A 20,090-nucleotide genomic window follows, 5' to 3' on the forward strand; every position below is an offset into this window, starting at 1 on the left:
TATATATATATTTATATATAGAGATATTCTAAATCAATCTCTAAAAGAATCTAAATCAGTACGCATATGCACAAAAATTATACACAAATGTTCCTCATTTCAGTATATATTAACGTGAGCGCATGCATTATATATTTCTTTTTGGGATATACATGCTATTGTATATCGTGTATACATGTATGTTTCCCTTTCGTATATTATTGACAAGATATATACACATATCTAAATAGAAACTGAATAAAGATAAACTGATAATTTAATTTTTACAATCGTCCTTAGAAACGAATGGTAGACTGAATCACAGTGATTATTAGGACATATACTTCTTGTATAGAAGTTTGTACGTTATAAGTGGCGATTATTAGGTATATTGAGGATTATAATAATAGTTATCATAAAAATCATTTCATTATAATCTTTGTAAATGATTCAATATGTGGAACGACAATTAACCCTTTAGCTGCAAACGTTGTATATACTTTAACACATAACTTAAACCTATCATAAATATAATTAAAATCGAAAATTTTGTAGTAAGAGAGAAAAAGCTATAGAAGAAATTATATTCATTATAAATTTATTACATTTATTTTATATTAAATCAATTAATATGAAAATAATGAAATTGAGCTATATTGTACTTTTTTATTTCTAATTAAAAAAAAGTTTTACATGATGCAGCCAAAGAGTTAAATAATATATCTTGTAACGGTAAAATATATTATCGCCGAGGCATGTAGCGTATGCCCTGAAAAATACATATGTTAAGTATATCTCATACAGTCTATCAAATCAATCGTTTAAAAGTAAACAATTTTTGTAGAGCGAAGCCACGAACAGAGAAGGATGTTTCGTGCTTCTATTTTCCATTGTTCTGCATTATTGGCATCGTCGTGTTCGAACGACTGTGAACGAAACTAAAATTAACTCGTTGATTCATTAAGTTTAGAGGAAGAAAGGTCGACATGCAAACGAGAATCGGAAGGAACACATAGAAATACTACTACATTTTCTTTTCGATGTCACTTCTCACTTTCAAGAAATTCTCGTTACTTGAACAATACATTTTGCTAAAGAAAATAAATGCCAAACACAACTGTCGTACACAGCCATCTAAATGTCTAAGCAAATTAGTTTTCAATTGGCATTAAGACGTACATTTTAGCAACCCGTAAATTAGATTTCTTTACGGCTTTACTCACCCCCCGACATCTGACAGATCATCCTTGTTGGGACCTCCTTTATTCGGGAAGGGAAGCAGAGGCAATTTTGTTGTAGCACTCTCTTGCTGTTCCCGTAACAAACGCTTTCGCTTTTTACTCCAGAGTTCATGACAATCTTGCCAAGTTGGAAGTTGTGGCGCTGGCATCCTGATATATTGTGAAAGTGTAATACATTTTATAAGATTTGAACGAAGAAACATACATATTCCAATACACACGAAAGGCCGACGCAAAAAGATAACATACTGTTCGGGCTGAACGTTTTTCAACCAAGCACTTTTAAGCGCATCAGCTGCCGTTATCCGCTTCTCAGGATCCAATTCCAACATTTTATCCAGGAGATCCAAGGCTGCTCCTGGCATAAAGGCGAAATCCTCTCTGAGACGTCTCCTATGCTGCTTTTTTGGCTTAAGTGTATGCCAATGTGGTAATTTTATCACAGAAGGCCATACAGCAGGAGTGGGCGTCCCACAAACCCTTGAAATCATCTCTAATTGCATCATATCTACATTGGCCTAATAAAAAATTATTCTTGTTAATAAAAAATTATCCTTATTGTTAATAATAAATTAATATTGATGTTTTTTTAGCTTGAGAAATGATTATTACCTGAAATAAAGGTTTTTTAGAAAATAATTCTCCCAAGATACATCCACAACTCCAGACATCAATTGCAGGTCCATAACGCTCTTCTCCTAGTAAAAGTTCGGGGGGTCTATACCACAGAGTGATCACCTTATTAGTGTACGGTCTCTGTCTATCTTCTGCATTATAAAGTCGCGCCAATCCAAAGTCGGCTAATTTGACTTCGCCCCTATTGAAATTATACATTACATTATACTGAGTAATTGCACAAAACAAATTACTCAATAAATAACGCATATGTACTTATTATTCATCAATATATTTGAGCATTTGATATCCCGGTGAAGAAAATTTTTGCTGTGACAATAATTCAAGCCATCCAACAACTGTTTCATGATACTAGCATTATTCATTTCGTTGAAATCCACCATGCCAGATTCTAATAGACCCATCAAATCATGGTCCATGTATTCAAAAACTAAATAAAAGGAACCTTTATCCTAAAGCATAGAAGATGACATAATTAATTCATTCTATAAAAATTAGAGATTGTAAAATTATTATACACTCCTTGACAATTGAACATGTTTGTCAGTATCTTAAATCAATAAAAAATATAGCGTAGAAGATAATTAAATTAGCATTCTACACTTAATATACAAATAGCAAGTTCTTGTTCTTTTTCTTTTTATATATGATAGCGATATCTCACTATGTTACTATATCACATTTCATAATATTCTATTAATAAATAAAACACCGACAAATATATTGTAATACAGAATGCTACAGATTTCATATAGCTATGACTAAAAAGGTACCTTTCGGAAGTCTAATGCATCTTGTTTGTCAGTAACAATTTCTCTAAGATTAACAATGTTCTTATGATTGAGTTGTCGCAGGATTTTTATTTCTCTGACCGCCGTGATAGGAAAGCCTTCCTTCTCATTTTCAAGTCGGACTTTTTTCAAAGCTACCATTACACCGGATCGTTTATCTCGTGCTTTATACACTTGTCCATATGTACCCTCTCCAATCTGAGCAATAAATTCGAATACGTCGACGCATCGTTCACCCCAATCTTTACCGCCGGAAGCCGACATGGGAGCGTTACAGTTTCGCGATCCTCTGCGTTTCAGTATTTTCGGTCTTTTCAATTTTGGTTTCGGTGCCACTCGTTCAACTTTCAAACGCGGCGGCGTTGCGTTTGGATCATCTTCGCCGCTTAAGTCCTCCGATCCAGGTACAACTATAGTTCAAGTGATAAGATAACGATAAGTCAAAATGTCGTTAGTAAACATTAATGATATAAAGTTTATTCGAAAACTCACCTGGTGGCATTGGCAGATCTTTAATACCCTTTTTTTGCATTGGTTTCGTTGATGCCGAGAACTTCAACTGCGCTTTGCTGGGAGGACTTGGAGAACGGCTAGGTGGAGAATCTATGCTTTCCAAATCATTCTGATTAATGCCAGGTGGCAAAGGTAATCTCTTTAAGCTTTTGGTCGTGAATGTTACTATGGGAGGTTTGGGAGGATCTACAGATTTAAGTGGTACAAGATTATTGGGTGGATTAAATTTTGACATGATTGTATTGGGCGCTGGAACAGGAATAGGTGGAATGGGTGGCGGTGGAACAGACATATTGGGCAGAATCGACGGGATTGGCGGCACTGACATGGGCATAGGAGCAGGCACTTGCCCGCCAACCAAGACTGTTGCAGGTTCGGCAGGTTGCGGCAATGGTGGTGGTGGCGGCGGTGGTGGTGGTTGCACTGCAGGAGCGGGAGCTGGGAAATTCGGGCTGTGTGACATGACGATCGGACAATTGTTGGGCATCACTGATGGCGGGTTAGGCGAAGTATGTACAACTGCGTGAGAAGCAAGCGGATTGATCGCAGTAGATATCGGATTAGGTAATGGTACATTAGGTGGTTGACCAATTGGTGGCAATGGTGGCGTTTTGCACGCTATAGTGCTGTCATCGCTCGTCGGAACAGGAATATCGGTTACATCAACCACATTATCGCCAGTCTTCGTGTGCTGCTCCTTGTGATTTATAGGTCTGTCTTTATTGTCAGTGGAAGCTTTATTCTCGGAGGATGCATTGCCACCATCGCCGTCCTTCTCGTCGGAGCCCTCTATAATTTGCACTTCATCTTGATTCCCGACCTTTTCTTTTGCAGCCTGCAACTTCTTAAATGCCAATTCTCTCATATTACGGTCCTTAACAAGTTCTGCAAACAGACTGGTCTCGCTAATTTTCGCTTGTACTCGAAGATTTCGGGCGGTGATGCTCGATGGGCTTCTAGCTCGAGATCTATGAGGAGAAGGAGAAGGTATTCTAGGACGTGGGCTCTTTGATTTGAGTTTCCTCGAAGCCTTGCAGGATTTGCTGGGTGAGCGAGATCTCTTTGGAGTGCGACTTCTTCTGGGACGCGAACGTGACCTCGAGCGAGACAATTTCCGCCATCTTCCTGGACTGCGCGATCGTGATCGAGACAAAGGTAAATGTAATCTAAAATTGAAGAAATTATTATGTGTATGTGTGATAAATTTATTTACTGCAACATTATGTTTCAATACAATAGAAAAGAGTAACTCTCGATAATGTACCTGCTCCCAGTAGGACTCCTTGTCGATCTCGATTTTCGTTTGTCCCTCCTATCCTTATCATGAAGCCGATGGCCACGTCGATCAGATTCGTCTCGTCTTTTACGTTTAGGAGAGATAATTCCACTATCCGCTCGTCGTCTATGGCTACTTCCGGGACTCGGGCTAAACTCTCGTCGTCTGACGGTAGCTGGACTTGGGCTGTGCCTAAGTCTATGGAGTACCGGAGTAGGACTAAAGTCTCTTCTTCGTGATGGTGGACTGTGATCCCTTCGTCTTGACGGTGGACTCGGGCTGTGCGGCTTCCTACGATTTATAACGATGTGTCCGGGACTAACGCTGGTCCGGCGCGTTATATGGATACTGGGACTAAGTTTTTGCCGATCAGGACTGCTGTGCTTTGGCACGGTAACTAGTCCTTTATTCAAATTCTCCGGCGTTGTGGCGCATGGAGGCATTAAAGGTGTATGCGGAGATTCTATCTGCCGCGTTAATAAAAGAGACGGTGGTGTCACATTGCGAGATTGTCTCGACAATTCCAATTCCACGTCGTCACTAGGACATCTCTGTTCGCGCGGCGTAGCCGGTGAAATAGGCGACATGTTGTCCTTGAGTGGCAACGGTGGTGATTCGGACCAATTAGCGGAAGCAATAATTGATTGTTTCTCACGACTTGGACTTGAACCAATTTCCTCAGCAATACCGTGATGCGGGCTTAAGCTATGAGAATGTCTCTTAGATTTCCTCTTCTTCTTTTTTCCTGAATTTGACGAAGGGCTCAAACTTCTTTTCTTCTTCTTTTCACGTTTATGTTTCTTTTCTTTTCGTCGGGCGTATCGCCTCGATTCTTCTTCATATTCTGGTGTCGCACCATGCATTGTCGTCGATTGTGGTTGCTCATTCGATAAGGAGTATCGCATATCGGAGTGTCTATGCTGAACCGACGGTGTTGGAGATATGCTGATAGGCGACGCTCCAAGAGCACGAATTGGGCTACTGCCATAATATCGCCTTTGAAGAAATGACGATTCAGGTACTTCTCCGTCCGTGTAACTATTGGCACGACTATCTTCCGATTGTATCTCTCCCGCTTCAGGCTCTGAAAGATCTTCGCTACTTACGTCGGAATACTCGACCAACGGTTTTACAACAGATGAAGCTACAGTTGGAATTGTCTCTAATGACTTATCTCGTGAACGTTTCTTCTTTTTTTTTCCAGAACTCTTACTTTTGCCATGTCTCCTGTGTCGCTTGTCAATACCATCGAAGCTGTGACGATTCACGTCGCTGCTCGCACTGCCTCTTCTTCGTGAACGAAATCTCCCATTACGTTCTGCCCGCTCAATATCACGAGTGCTAGGCATGTCACCTCCTATATAAATAAAGCAAATATTTCAATAAAATTATATACATATATGTATAAAAATGTATTATATGTATATATATATACAGACACATAATATATTAATTATAAAAAAATATTTTTATTGTACACTAACCTAAAGGTAAAAATAAAAAATTTCATAGGAAAATAAACAATAGAGTCCTGTTTACATATTTATTATATTTTAGACTGTATTCTTTAAACACACACATACACATAATAATTATTAATACATTTATAAGATTTCTATTGTTTTGATAAAATATTAATATGAGTATATATCTATATATACATACACATTCATTTTATTTTTTTGTAAAAAAAATTTATATGTGTAATAATTTAAAAAATTTATATGTTGTATCCTCTTTGAGCATATAGAGGTAATTTCACATTGCGATGTATTGTCATCAGCCATCGCTGAGAGCAGGAGTAGGGAAAATATCAACAGGAATGAACGTGAGGCTTTCCTTTCTGGCTTACCCTGACATCAACGAAAATGATCGGAAATAACAGAAATAACACTATTGCTTGAACGTGCCTCGACAGTGTCTCGGCACTCTTGGCAGGTCTCGGGGCCGATCGTCGTGGATATGTATGACACTCACGCGCGATCACAATCACACACATATGTGCACACGCATTCATGCATGCAAGCAGGCAGGCATGCACGCACGCACGCACACATTAACGGTGCGCACGTATATAGCGAAATCGTAAGAACGACGCGTTTACCTTGCGAGCAGAACGATCGCGTTATGCTAATAAGCCGCGTCGCATTCGCTCGGATTCTCAGCCGAACGCGAATTAACAATGAGCGTAATAGAGAGAGTGAGGTACGCGGAACCACGAGTATCAGGAGAACGAACTGGTACGGCCGCCATTACTCCTACATGGCACGGACTCGCCCAGTTTCTTTTTCCGAGCGAAAGTTTCCGACGATCACTGAAGAAAATCAGGGAAACGACGCAACAACGGGGATCACAATCGTACTTACGTGCGATGTATGTCCTGCAACGTCGCGGGGAGCCTCGATGTTGTTCGCATCAGGGCCGAAACCAATGACGAAAGGTCGATGAGAATGCGTAATGGTTACGTCGTTTTCCTCTTCGCGCAAACAAGTTCCAGCACGTAATTCGCGGACGACCGATGTTCCCGGCCAGAAATGAATCTCTGTCGTGATCGTACAGAGTTCAGGCGATCATATTTTTATGGTTCTATCGGCCGATCGCATCATGTCTCATGTGTTTTCTTTGGATTGGATTCTGGCTCGCTCATAAAGGCCTAGCTCGACCGAATGCCGTGGAAGCCATTAACCATTAGCACGTCGTTTCTGTGTGACGTAACGTCTTCGCGACAGTCGGTGTCGCCGCGTAGTGGCGCCAGAAAGAACGCTAGAAGATTGCTGGGAAGAGATGATAGAAATCTAGAAAAATTTCACATTACCTGCGATTAGAGTCCCATATATAAAAGAAATCAGACATCGGACCTCCATTAGAGTTTGAATCTCCATTTCCAGACACATAACAATACATAACGATTGAACAACAAATTATAGAATATAAGGACAGTTCAGAAAGCTGAAACAAGCGACTACTAGCGCGAGTTCTGATTGGCTATCTTTTTTCTACTTTATATTTTTCTGCCTAGGTCTGAATCTATTTTTAGAATATAAAGTATTCTATTGTGCATAATGGCGGCAGACTAAACTAGAATCGAATATTCGCTCCAAAGTTAATAGAATATATTAGCATTTCTCTAATAAAACTTAGGACACCTATCTTGCGCGCATGCGCGTCCGCCATTAAGGGGAACATGATTATGAGATAGAGTGAGAAAACAACAAGCTATTTTACTCGTATTTTATTATCGCTTTCGTTTCTTGAATATGAACTAATAAAAAATCATCGATGTCTTAAAAGCCGCGACACAGACACTTTTTTGCATAACACATAACATATAGTGCATAAACGAATCAACCAATCCAAATTTTTCCTTTCCTCCTTTCACGGAAAAGAACAATTTTGATTGGATGATTTCCTTATGCATTATATGCGTTATGCATGAGTCTAATGGGTTTTCTACAATAAGCCATAAATTAGAAGTCAGAAGCTAAAAATTGACGACCGTGATTGATCAATTTTTTTCTGATTTCTGATTGATGATACTAATGGCTTATTGTAAAAGATCACAAAGCGAGGAACACAGACTTTTACATAAAGCATAATATATAAGGCATAAGAAATCTAACCAATCAGAGTTTATTTCATGGAAAGGAAATAAATGAAGGACTTTGAAGGCCATTCCGCACAAACTTGCATAGCCGCATAAACGTATGCATAAAGAAAATTATTCAATCGCATTTCTCTTATAAAGTTATACGTAAAATGTGATTATGCGGCGATGCAAGTTTGTGTGGATATACTTTACTGGATGATTTAAAAGAATAAACCAATAACAGCGAGCGCTCACGGATCTACTCCGTTAATCTACAACAGTTGAGTCTATTGAACGCGACCACTGCTTATACTATGCACACTCTTATTAATAAAAACGCGTTCTGAATACGATTCTGTAATTTTCAATACTCATAATGAATATCGGAAAAGTACAACAGATATAAAAAATATCACTATCTCTCATAAGCACTTAGACTATTATTTATAGTTGGTTCTTATTTTAAAACAGTGTTAAGTAATGTTTTAATGTATTAATATGATTTTCTGATTGGTTCATAATAAGACTGTACTTAAGATAATCTTAAATTTAAAAAATTGATTATGCCTAAGCAGAATAATAAATTATTATGATAGCAAAATAATGTCAAAATGATTTCAAAATAGTTAAAAGTCATTAAAAAAACATTAAAAGTCATTTCTGATTTATTTTAATGTCATTTTGATGTTATGACTTCTGTTCTGTTTGAATGAATATCCGGTAAATTCCTGAAGATGCGCAGTAGCAAAGTAATGGCGTCCAGTCCACGTACTTTGCCTCTAAATGCAACTGACAGGAATTGAAAAATCTTAAGTCTATTTATGTTTTTTTTATTTTTTGCAGTTTGCACTCAGCATTTCTCTCTCTCTCTCTCTCTCTCTCTCTTCAACCCAAATATGTATATATATATATATATATATATATATATCTCATTTCAAATGCAAAAACTTGTGAGGATTTCATTAACATTTAGAGGCGATTTTTTATTGGCCGCCATATTATGCGCATAATACAGCATCTTGTTCCGCTGAACGCTTCCTATAAGTTCAAACAACTTCAATTGTTATTCCAACTTCTGAGTTTACAACGAACAAGTTTTACGTTTTTATTCACAAAATTGACAATTGAATTTATTGCGTGCCTCGTTGATTCTTGTTGAGCGCCACGGAGATTGAAACCGTTATTTCGACATTCTGGGTTTGCAAGAATATATAATTCTCATGATACTTTTATTAAGAAAACAGGTCTAACCTGATCCTTGACGAGTATCAAATAAGATAATATTTGAAATAATATTTGCATAATTTTTCTTTGCTTTAAGAAATATAATATTAAGAGTGCTCGGGAAAAGTAAAATAAGCATCATTTCTTATAGTTTTTAGAGACGAGATACAATTTTAATTAGCAATATCATCATGGAAATTGCGTACTTAAAAACTTGAAATAAATGTTTATTTTACTTCTCCCGAGCACAGCAAAAATGGGTCTTTTTATATTTTTCTTCAAAAATTAATTCATTTTTCTTCAAAAATTAAAAAAAAAATCTTATTCTAATCTACAATGGATGCTTTCCATTTGATGATATGATAATACCAGTGTCTTTCTATTCTTGACATTTAGAGAGTGACAAAGATAGGTGCTTTCCTTCGATGACATAAGTATCATTTTATCTTTGTCACTCTCTGAATGTTAAGATGGGTAGAATGATGCTTGTGTCGATTTGTATTATCAAATGGAAAGCACTCAATGTACTCTTTGTTTCCTACTTGCTTTTACTTCTTGCATTTCTTTCTTCTTTGCGACCGTTTTAATAATTGTTTTCTTGCTATTGTTTTCTGTTTCTTCCGAAATTCGTTAACTTTTATTTCGGGTGACAAAAAACAGAGCACAAAGATAAGATGTACAATAATAATAAAAAATAAGAAACAGAAAACAAAAAACACATTGTAGAATAAGCTTTTTACCTCTTGCTTTTCTCCTTTTTCGTAACATTTATGTTTTTTTGTCTTGTCCAAAATTCATCAACTTTCATTTCACAAAAAATGAAGAAACAAAATAAGAAGTAAAAAATGCATTGTAGATTAGTAGTAATACTGGATACCATAGTAATAATAGATAATATTTTTTAGAAAAAAAATGGGAAGAGCATGTTGTGTCCCTCAATGCAAGTCGGGAAAAAAAGTTCCATCTCACAAATTTCCAAAAAGTCCAATAAGATGTCTCGAGTGGATAAAAAGTTTAAATTTGGATCATTTGAAAAGCATGTGTGCAGATGAATTACAAAAATTTAAAGTTTGTTATATGCATTTCCGTGAAGAAGACTACTATTCTCCACATCCGCATTATCACCGTTTATTAATGAATACTGCAATTCCTTCTTTACTTGTTTATAGTAATGATAGCACTGATGTTAAAACTGAAAATAATGTACAGCAACAGCCATTACAATATTTTTTAAATGAAGATAAGCAGCATAATAAAGGTTCTCAATCTGTGGTTACAAATACGCTCTTTTTACAAGAACAAGTACATAAACAATTATCAAAACAACAAGTTTTATTAGAAATATGTGACGAACAACAAATGGAAATAAAAACTGAAGTGCCTGAAGTTCAACAGAAAATTAATGAGAAAAGTACCATAGAGAAAAATCAATTACAGCAATTACATTGTGAACAGAAGGATAATAAAAAACAACAAGAAAATGTAATTTATAATCTTGAAAAACGATTGCAAAGAATAGAAGAACAGTTAACGATAATGGCAACTCCCATAACAAATGGGTCACAAAGAAGATCAAATTTGAAACATATAACTCTTGCAAAAAGTCTTAGTCCAACTGCCAGAATGCTATATAATACTGTTATTAAATTGAGACGTTCTAATAATCGATTAAAACGCCTTATAAAACAAGAAAAACAAAAACATAAAATGAAAGTATTGAAACACTAAATTAAAGATATACAGGGATAAAGATGTATATAATATTGTATTGAGAAATAATAATAATATTTTCTCAGAGAAATAATTTTTCTCAGGTACATTCACATTCCTTTGTAATACATGATATTATTATATCAATATTTAAGTTATGTTTTTTTTTAATAAACATTAATATATTTTACACATTTAACCTTTACCCTACATTTACAAATTGAGTCACTATTGATTAAATTGATTATATTGATTATATTGATTAAATTGATTATATTGATTATATTGATTAAACGATTTTCTATTCGTGCAAATTTCTTTGAGTCTTTCGATAATTATAAATTATATTACATTTTATTATTTTCCAAAATGAAGTTCAAATATTTATTCTAGAAAGATGAAAGTATGTTGGTGAATTTTTAAAGATTTTTTAAAATCATTCTGAATAGATAAAAAAAAATGGACGAATTCTAGTGATCCCTTAGATTCTAGTTGTATGAGACATCAAATTGTATCTTGTAGAGTAAGGGTTAATATTCTAAGAGTCTTGCTTAGACAATTTATTTTAAATTGACCTACCACATTTTGTTAATTTGATAGAGAGAAAGAGAGAGAGAGAGAGAGAGAGAGAGAGAGAGAGAGAGAAAGAGAGAGAGAGAGAGAGAAAGAGAGAAAGAGAGAGCGCAAAAGATAGAGGAAAAGAAAAGAAAAAAGAATGAGACAGAGAATGTAAATGTATATTTTTCACAAAATTTTGTCAACAAAATTTTGTTGATAAAATACTGTCTTCTAGTCAGATTCTGCAAGGTTCTATCTTAACTATTATAATATTTTACATAATACTACTATATAATTCTACTATTGTACAATAATATTATTTTATTCATTTTATAATAATAGTTTCTATTTTTTTATTAATATTCTTGAAATATCAATAAATATTTGCTAACAAATTTGAGTAGAATTACACTAGTTTATTATTAACTACTACTTAATTAAAAAAACTTAAAATTTTAAAAGAGTCCATCTCTTTTATCCTTAAAAATCATTTTTATTTGATTCTATTGGTACTCTTCAATTCTATCTCTTTCTGACAAAATTATTTTTGATCATTTCTTGATAATTCAAATGCTTGATTATTAAGACCTGGTTGCACCAACGTTACTTTGATTTTAAGCGAAGCTTAAAATTCTTTCTATTTTTTTGGCTAAAACGAGACAGATAGAATTTTAACTCGCTTAAAGTCAAAATGACTTTGGTGCAATTGAGCCTAAATCGATTATACATGTATATTTACATATGTAGATGTGTACTGAGCGCTCAGTGAGCTCTTGCATCTGATTGACATATTCCGTTAGATCTAAAAATATAGACTAATCACAAGAGCTCACTGAGCAATGTAGTGAATGCCCTTAGTGGCTGTTTCTATTGTATATTAGTGGTGCGTTCGGGGAGTCAGTATATTTTATCATTCTATCTTTGTTGTTTATTATCATTCTATCTTCGTTGTTATGTAAAAAGATAGAATGACACAATAATAGTGCTCCCCGAATGCACTTTGGGTCTTAAGCGAACATAACCTATGAAACGAAGAGGTAGAAGATTTAATGATATACGGGTGACGAAACGTGTGATTATTAATGCAATATTTAATATTATTAGAGAAGAACGAGATCGCGCGAGGAAATTTAAGTCTGCTTTAAATCGAAAACATGGGTGAACGCTACAACATCCATAGTCAGTTGGAGCATCTACAATCCAAGTACATCGGTACGGGACATGCAGACACAACCAAGTTCGAATGGCTGGTGAATCAGCACAGGGATTCCTGTAGTTCATATATGGGCCACTACGATTTGCTAAATTTCTTTGCGATTGCTGAGAACGAAGCCAAGGCACGAGTTAGATTCAATCTTATGGAGAAAATGCTGCAACCCTGTGGACCACCGCCCGAAAAGCCGGAAGATTAAATTGCGCGTTCTTGAACATTTTTCTTGTGTAATAAAAACTTTTAATTCCCGAAAGTAGAAATAATATAAACTTTTTGTTTTTTTATCAGATGTTTCAAGAAAAATTAATAAACTTAAGTGGATTTTGTTAGTATTTGTGACTATATTATAATTTTATTTTGCATAATCGCTATATAACCTTAATTGTGCTTACGTTCATGAAGATCTATATGTATAGAACACGTGTTTTTTGCAATCTTGCATTATTAAAGAAATTATCTTATAACGAGATTTATTGGTAGCCTAAGAAAAATAATTGAGATGCCTCCATTTCCACAATGTTCCACAAAGTGTGGAAAAAATGCCATTTTAAAGGTAAATTATTTTTTCAGATTTATACTACCTAGCAAAGGAAATGAATTGAAATTTTTTTTCTATCCAAATGCATATTTTAAATAGCGAATACTTTTTTGGATTTAATTGGATTCAATTGGATTCAATTAGATTCAATTGGATGCAATTGGATTGAAAAACTACATTTTCTATTCAAAATTTTGAATTGAACAGTATTCACAATGTATGTGTTGTGCACAGAAAAAGCTAATATTTTTAGATTAAAAAACATAGAGATATGTTTCATGCAATTTCTATAAATGAATAAAAATGCATTCAGGATTGAAAAGCATTCATTTTAATATTCGTAAATCAATATTTCTGAAAATCTGAATCCATTTCAATTCATTTCAATCCTTTCTTGTTTGTTAAATAGATCTAAAAAATGCTATATTATTGCATTATTAAATTAAAAAAATATGTATGCATTTTTAGAGACCAAAAACTGGCGATACATTGTGCAAAGAATGTTTTTTCTTGGCATTTGAGACCGAGATTCACGATACTATCATCAATGGTAAATTATTCAAGCCTGGTGATAAGGTTGCTATTGGAGCATCAGGTGGAAAAGATTCCACTGTACTGGCATATGTCTTAAAGACTCTGAATGAAAGATATAAATATGAATTAGACCTGTTTCTTTTATCCATTGATGAAGGAATTACTGGTAATGCAACTATAAAAATGATATTTTTATATTGAAGCTTTATATTGTATTGTATACAAAAAATTTATATTGTATACAAAAAATATAATTTTCTTTTAAAATATATCTTTTTAGGTTACAGAGATGATAGCTTGAAAACTGTGACGCGAAATAAAGATGATTATGGTATTCCACTTAAAATTTTATCATACAAAGAATTATATGGATGGACAATGGATTCTATAGTTGCAGAGGTAAATTGTATCAAATATTATTATTAAATATTAAATTTAAACTAGTTAAAGTTTATTAAAAAAGTTTACTAAAAACCTGTCGTTCAGTACTTAGATGTAATAATTTAAGGATCTATCAATTAAAAGCCTTACATAAAGATATGTAGATCGATCTCGTGAATCAAGTTGGTGTGAGATTTAACTATATTTTTTGATAACTTCAAACACATGTATAAAAAAATATATCTTTTAGATCGGCCGTAAAAATAATTGTACATTTTGTGGTGTTTTCCGAAGACAAGCATTGGACAGAGGGGCTGCAATTTTGAAAGTAGATTGCATTGCAACAGGTCATAATGCAGATGATATCGCTGAAACAGTACTAATGAATATCTTGAGAGGTGATATTGCCCGACTACAAAGATGTACATCTGTAATCACTGTAAGAATATTGTATATAAAATGTTTATAAGATTACAACAAATTTTTTTTGATATTTTATATTTTTATGTAATATAGACTGGTGCAGATTCTATCATGCGGTGTAAACCTCTAAAATATGCATATGAAAAAGAGATTGTCATGTATGCATATTTTAAAAATCTAGTATACTTCTCTACAGAATGTATATATGCTCCAAATGCTTATAGAGGTCATGCAAGAACCTTTTTAAAAGATTTAGAAAAAATAAGGCCGTCATCTATCATAGACATAATACATTCAGGTAAGAATATCTTTTTGTTAACTTTCTACTGTATTAATATTTATCTGTTATGCAAATTCTGAAAATTAGAAAAATAGTGAATAATTTCCGAAAATGGTCAACGTCCAATTATGAATTTTGACAGAAATACTCGAAATGATATTAATTAAATGTCCTTAAAAAAATTTCTATCGATAAAAACGCTAAATTTAATGCTAAATTTAAATGCCGAAATTTAATGCTAAAAATAAATAAAAGGTAAATATGTCGATTAGAGGAGGCATTTCTAATTATGTTGACACATGTTAATGTGTCATGACTGAATAATTTTTCAAATTTTTTTAGCCTTCGATAGAGCGCATATTGTGTATGATCACTTTATCTTTGTTTATTATTTGATGAACAACAAGATAGAATTAGGGATAGAAGATACTTGTATAACGCATTATCTTTTTATTGTTATTTTGTTATAATAATGATTTGATAATAACGTTATGAATTTTTTATGGCAGCAATGATAATAGTGATAGAGTGGAAAAGTGAATTGGTACTTTTAATTGAAAAAATAATTTATATTTCTAACGAATTAACATATCGATGCGTTACAAGTAACAAATTACTTTTTTCAGTAAATAACACATAATGATAAGTTATTTTTAAAAGTAATTTTTCTAATCTTAGTGCAACCTTAGCATTTAATTAATTATTGTCAATCAAAAAATTGCAACGTCATTATCAAATCATTATAAAAAGTAACGGTTTCACTATGCTTCCATCTCATGATAAATGATATATCATTTTACAGACACAATCAATATATTCTATCCCCTATTTATAATTTTCTTTAAACATTTTGGCATTAAATTTTATTGATATAAATTAGAAATCCGTTTAAGAGTTGTTCATTTGAAATCAAATTATTCCTGCTTAAATTTATTGCAATTGGACATAGGTCGTTTTCGGATGATGAGCTAAAATATTATTTACTAGGTGAGCAGTTACAAGTGAAAGCTAATGTAAAAATGCCAGAGAGAAGAAATTGTACTTTATGTGGATTTGTCTCAAGTCAAGACATATGTAAAGCATGTATGTTGTTGGAAGGTTTGAATAGAGGACTGCCAAAACTCGGTATTGGTAAATCTAGTAAAGCTAAAAAGATAATGAACTTGAATACGGATAAAAGAAACAAAATATAGATCTTTAAGATTCTTATACAATTAAATATATAACTGTCTAAGTATGTAACATGTGCACCTAAAATATATTTTTACAAACATAAATTTTCCATATATATTTTTTTAATTATTATTGGGAAAAACCATTTTACTATCTTTTTCATTTAAAGATTAAAGGATCTTTTCTGTAACTCTTAACGACTATAACTGTAGCTATAATATAAATATACTTTTAAACAAAAAATAATACATAGTTTTAAAACAGGATTGATAACAAAATATAACTTATATATATATCCAAGGTTAAACATATATATTAAACATATATATTAAAAATCACATGATCAGAAAATAGTTTTGTACTCTTTATAATTATTGTAATTAATGTACTTATATATTATTTTTGTAAATTAGATTTTCATTTATAAATAATAAAACTTACACATCTATCATATAAAGAAGATAGGATCGTACGATAGGAATAATATTATTTTAATCAATTATCGTTTTCACACTCTGATACAATAAAAATATTTTTGCTATATAAAAGTGGCATTCATATCAAGATGAAATTTATACTATATATGCGGCCGCTTTTTGTATAATTTGTGTTCTGCAAATAGGACAATTATTATTGATGCTAACTGAGCAATCTTCGCATATGCATACATGACCACAAGGTAATAAAATAATTTCACGTGCGTTTGTCCTGCAAATTACACATATTTGATCCTCTCTAAGATCCCTATCCCTGACCCTTTGACGCCTTTCTTGACGAGATGTTTCAAGCGATTGACGTAATTGATCTGCTAATCTTTGCTGCTGTTTATTCTTCCAATAACGTCTTATCATAATTCCTCCGAGTACTAATCCAATTGTGCCGCTCATCAAACAAAATAGCCTATGTATTTCAGAAAATTATATAAATTCAGACTCTTAATAATATAATAAATAATATATTCCAATTAAATACTGTATAATAATATCCCAATACATTAAAATGTACATACCTGTATATTTTTTTATGATCATCTAATTTTCGCATCAAAGAAGTAATTGACATGCTTGTTATATAAAAAGGAGATCCATTTAATGGAAGTTGCAAAGTAAGATAATTAGATTCAGTTTTTGACCTCGAGAGCTCGCCTATTGCTGTAATAATTGAATCTTCACGCAACATTTTTTCTGTAGACTGTATACCTCGTTGGCGTACTCCTAATAAATCATATGATAAATTCAAATTTAAGAACTTTATGTATACGCAACACACGCACACACATTTCTTTACAAGAGTGTACATATGATTCTATATTATGTAATAAAAATAAGAACTAATCTGATTACAAGATTTTATTATATATAATTACCCGTAAAAAATCCCCATATATGATCTATAATTGTAGGTACACTAGGTTGAAAATTATCAGAGATTACATCCAAGTCTAAAATATCAGCAGACAATGGATCTGTTATCTCAACATGGTACCATCTATTTTGCAAAACAAATGGTACGACATTATATACTTGTTGAATTGTTCGTTCCTGGTCAGACCTATGGAATTACAAATTAAGATAATTAGAAAGAAATATATTATCAAGATTATTGATATTTATATTACAACTACAGAATTCTTCATAAAATTGTGATATTCAATAACCTACCAATAACCAGCTGATGTTCTTGCCACAACATGTTCTCTGACACTAAGCTTCTGTATGACTCCAGTAACATCTTTTTTATTAACGCTTTGTAATGATTCTTTTAATGGTTTCACGACTCCTCTGATAGCGATATAATCTACTTTGTTATTCAGGCTCTTATCTAGTAGATTTTCCAAATCTGGACCAATGTCGTGTAACTCGACATTCTATAAAAAATAAAAGTTCTTAAATTGCCTGTAATATTTTAAAATATTCCAATTTATATTAATACGTTTTAGAACTTTAACAATGAATTAATATTGTTTACCTTAATCGCCTTAATTGCATTCTTGTAGTGAATATACTGTTTCAAGCAGATAGTAAATACGATCGTGTCAACTCCAAGCAAAAATATTTCGCTAAAGTACTCCATGATTAAATTATATTCTGGAAAGTATATTATCGTCCATCTTTACATTGTTCCAATCTGCATCAATTCATTTGGATTAAGGTTACACACAGGACATGACTCTCAATCTTCAATTCGAGTTCAATTCGGCCAGTAATAACTAATAATTCGTTTAATATTTGTTATAAGAGCGAACAAAAAAAGATTACTTTCGTCAGAAATTTTCAAAAATTACAAGTCCATATTCGACGATCCTTTTGATGCAACTCGGAAATATTTTTCAAATTGCAAAGAATTGAGAAAGAAGTAAAAAGAAGAAAGAAAAACACTAGGTCTTCTCATGCTGCTGCGAACTAGCTGCGAACCACTACGAACTAAAATCATCTCAATAAGTTTTCATCTGTTGGTAGCTGAAGAGAAACTTAATCGAGTTTTGTCGATATATTCTCTCTCTGTTTGTTTATTCTACTGGCACTGTCTCTTTCTTTATTTTCCTACTTTTTCCATGTATCAATATATATGTATTGATATATACGATATGTACGTATGCATACACACACATTCATATAGGTTAAGGACATATTCGCGCAATTTTTTGAAATTACAGCAACGATTACTGCTGCGAGAAATATTTATAAAATATATAATGTAAGATGTCTCATTGTTTCAAATAAAGATTTATAGGAGAGATAACTTTAATACAGTGTGTTCAATTATGACAGTGTTTTATTGTGTGAGATCGATCATTGTGCAAATAACACTTGTTATTAAAATAATGCGACTCATAAATAATTTTAATTGTCAATCATTACGATCAATAAAAGCTAAAAAATGAATGTGATAAAACGATATATAACGGAGGCTCAATGAGTTTCTGACTAATCTGAAGAATTAAAAATTCTTACGAATATTAAAATTAGAATTAGATATCATACAATACAATACAATGCATACAATACAATATTGAAATGATTCTTGAAAATCTTCGTCTGATAGACTGGATGGCAATTGTTAAAATTGACAAACAAGCCATAAAGAGATATTATATTGTATTTTTTTCTTTATTTTTTTTTAACTTCTTTATAATTATATTAAAAAATGATTTAAGATGTCCCTAAATTTTTCGTATCTACAAACTTTAACTGTATATTATGAGCCAAAATAAGAAAGTAATGTTACATAAACATAGGTTCTTAAAATGCTTTATTAAAAAGTTGTAACAAAAAATATGTAATATATAAGAAACAATTTTACTCAAGGTTGCATTTTAAAATGCCCTCATGTCAGTATAAACTTGACATCAATGTAATTTTGAATTTATTATTATTTTTGCGAAAGTAAAGGAAATCTTCATAATAAGATTTCTTCTGTCCTTGCAAAAAAAGTGATAAATTCATTTAAAATTAATCAATATCAAGCTTGTATTGACATAAATAGATTACACTTTAAAATGCAAATTTATAGGTAATACTGTTTCTTATATATTTTACATTTTTGTTATAGTTGTTTTTTAATAAAGCATTTTAGAATCTATGTTTATATAACTTTTTTTTTCTCATTTTATCTCATAAAATATACTTAAAGTTTGTATGGAAAGACTTTTTCTTAAAAACTTGTTGGAAAATCCGAAGACATCCTGTATATGCGAGTAATTTTTATTAAACTCTAATTAATTCAATTGGCAGAATTATTTATAGCAAAATTTCTAATTACATATTTATCATCCTTTAGTCAGCTCTTTTTATACAATTTTGTACTTATTTTTAATTTTTTTTTATTCAATTTCAATGTACATACACATATACTGTTCAGTTATTTAAATTTTATATTATTTTATTATATTTTTAAATCTGTAAAAAATCATTATTTGTACCTTTTAAGAAGAGTAAAATAATATTGAAATATGAGAGTTGTATTTGCCTTAAAAATCTCAATCATTTTTTTTTAAATTTATTAATCTTCAAAATGAAATGAAATTTTTTTTT

At 32.3% G+C, this 20,090-nt stretch overlaps 4 protein-coding genes across 11 annotated transcripts in view; 2 read left to right on the forward strand and 2 right to left on the reverse strand.

Moving 5' to 3' along the window:
- The window catches only part of LOC108689526 (cyclin-dependent kinase 12), an 11,858-nt gene extending 4,748 nt beyond the window's left edge, over positions 1–7,110 (reverse strand). For 3 of the 6 annotated variants that reach the window (XR_001931834.1, XM_018196313.1, XM_018196317.1), the window contains exons 1-8: positions 6,803–7,110; positions 4,425–5,793; positions 3,140–4,326; positions 2,630–3,057; positions 2,112–2,308; positions 1,833–2,037; positions 1,470–1,738; positions 1,203–1,370 (exon numbers count right to left, since the gene is read on the reverse strand). Coding sequence is in view for 5 of the 6 variants with exons in the window: in XM_018196313.1 (XP_018051802.1) it covers positions 1,203–1,370; positions 1,470–1,738; positions 1,833–2,037; positions 2,112–2,308; positions 2,630–3,057; positions 3,140–4,326; positions 4,425–5,785 (3,815 nt within the window). In the remaining variant the exon portion in view is untranslated. Of the gene's footprint in view, positions 1–684; positions 906–1,202; positions 1,371–1,469; positions 1,739–1,832; positions 2,038–2,111; positions 2,309–2,629; positions 3,058–3,139; positions 4,327–4,424; positions 5,794–6,288; positions 6,422–6,802 lie in introns of those variants that run through there. The other 3 variants (XM_018196315.1, XM_018196316.1, XM_018196314.1) reach the window with 3 other exon arrangements.
- A 5,347-nt stretch (positions 7,111–12,457) lies between these two features.
- Positions 12,458–13,194, forward strand: LOC108689393 (probable splicing factor 3B subunit 5). Its single transcript, XM_018196145.1, has 2 exons — positions 12,458–12,551; positions 12,619–13,194. The coding sequence occupies exon 2, from the start codon at positions 12,669–12,671 to the stop codon at positions 12,924–12,926; it is 258 nt and encodes an 85-aa protein (XP_018051634.1). The 5' UTR covers positions 12,458–12,551; positions 12,619–12,668; the 3' UTR covers positions 12,927–13,194.
- Positions 13,141–16,160, forward strand: LOC108689392 (cytoplasmic tRNA 2-thiolation protein 1). The gene is made up of 6 exons (XM_018196144.1): positions 13,141–13,280; positions 13,734–13,965; positions 14,080–14,198; positions 14,431–14,619; positions 14,697–14,901; positions 15,871–16,160. Exons 1-6 carry the CDS (start codon positions 13,227–13,229, stop codon positions 16,074–16,076), a joined length of 1,005 nt encoding a protein of 334 aa, XP_018051633.1. The 5' UTR covers positions 13,141–13,226; the 3' UTR covers positions 16,077–16,160.
- A 366-nt stretch (positions 16,161–16,526) lies between these two features.
- On the reverse strand, positions 16,527–18,554 carry LOC108689577 (mitochondrial ubiquitin ligase activator of NFKB 1-like). 3 transcript variants are annotated; one of them, XM_018196423.1, is made up of 6 exons: positions 18,315–18,554; positions 18,025–18,183; positions 17,718–17,923; positions 17,423–17,607; positions 17,066–17,270; positions 16,527–16,956 (listed from the first exon to the last, which is right to left on the reverse strand). In XM_018196423.1, exons 2-6 carry the CDS (start codon positions 18,127–18,129, stop codon positions 16,629–16,631), a joined length of 1,029 nt encoding a protein of 342 aa, XP_018051912.1. In that variant the 5' UTR covers positions 18,130–18,183; positions 18,315–18,554; the 3' UTR covers positions 16,527–16,628. The 3 variants fall into 3 exon arrangements, with proteins under 3 accessions (XP_018051912.1, XP_018051911.1, XP_018051910.1); XM_018196422.1 differs by having other exon boundaries at positions 18,025–18,265; positions 18,341–18,457; XM_018196421.1 differs by having other exon boundaries at positions 18,025–18,457.
- Between the last annotated feature and the right edge of the window lie 1,536 nt (positions 18,555–20,090).

The sequence above is a fragment of the Atta colombica genome, unplaced genomic scaffold (assembly GCF_001594045.1).
Source record: "Atta colombica isolate Treedump-2 unplaced genomic scaffold, Acol1.0 scaffold27, whole genome shotgun sequence".
Lineage (NCBI taxonomy): Eukaryota > Metazoa > Arthropoda > Insecta > Hymenoptera > Formicidae > Atta > Atta colombica.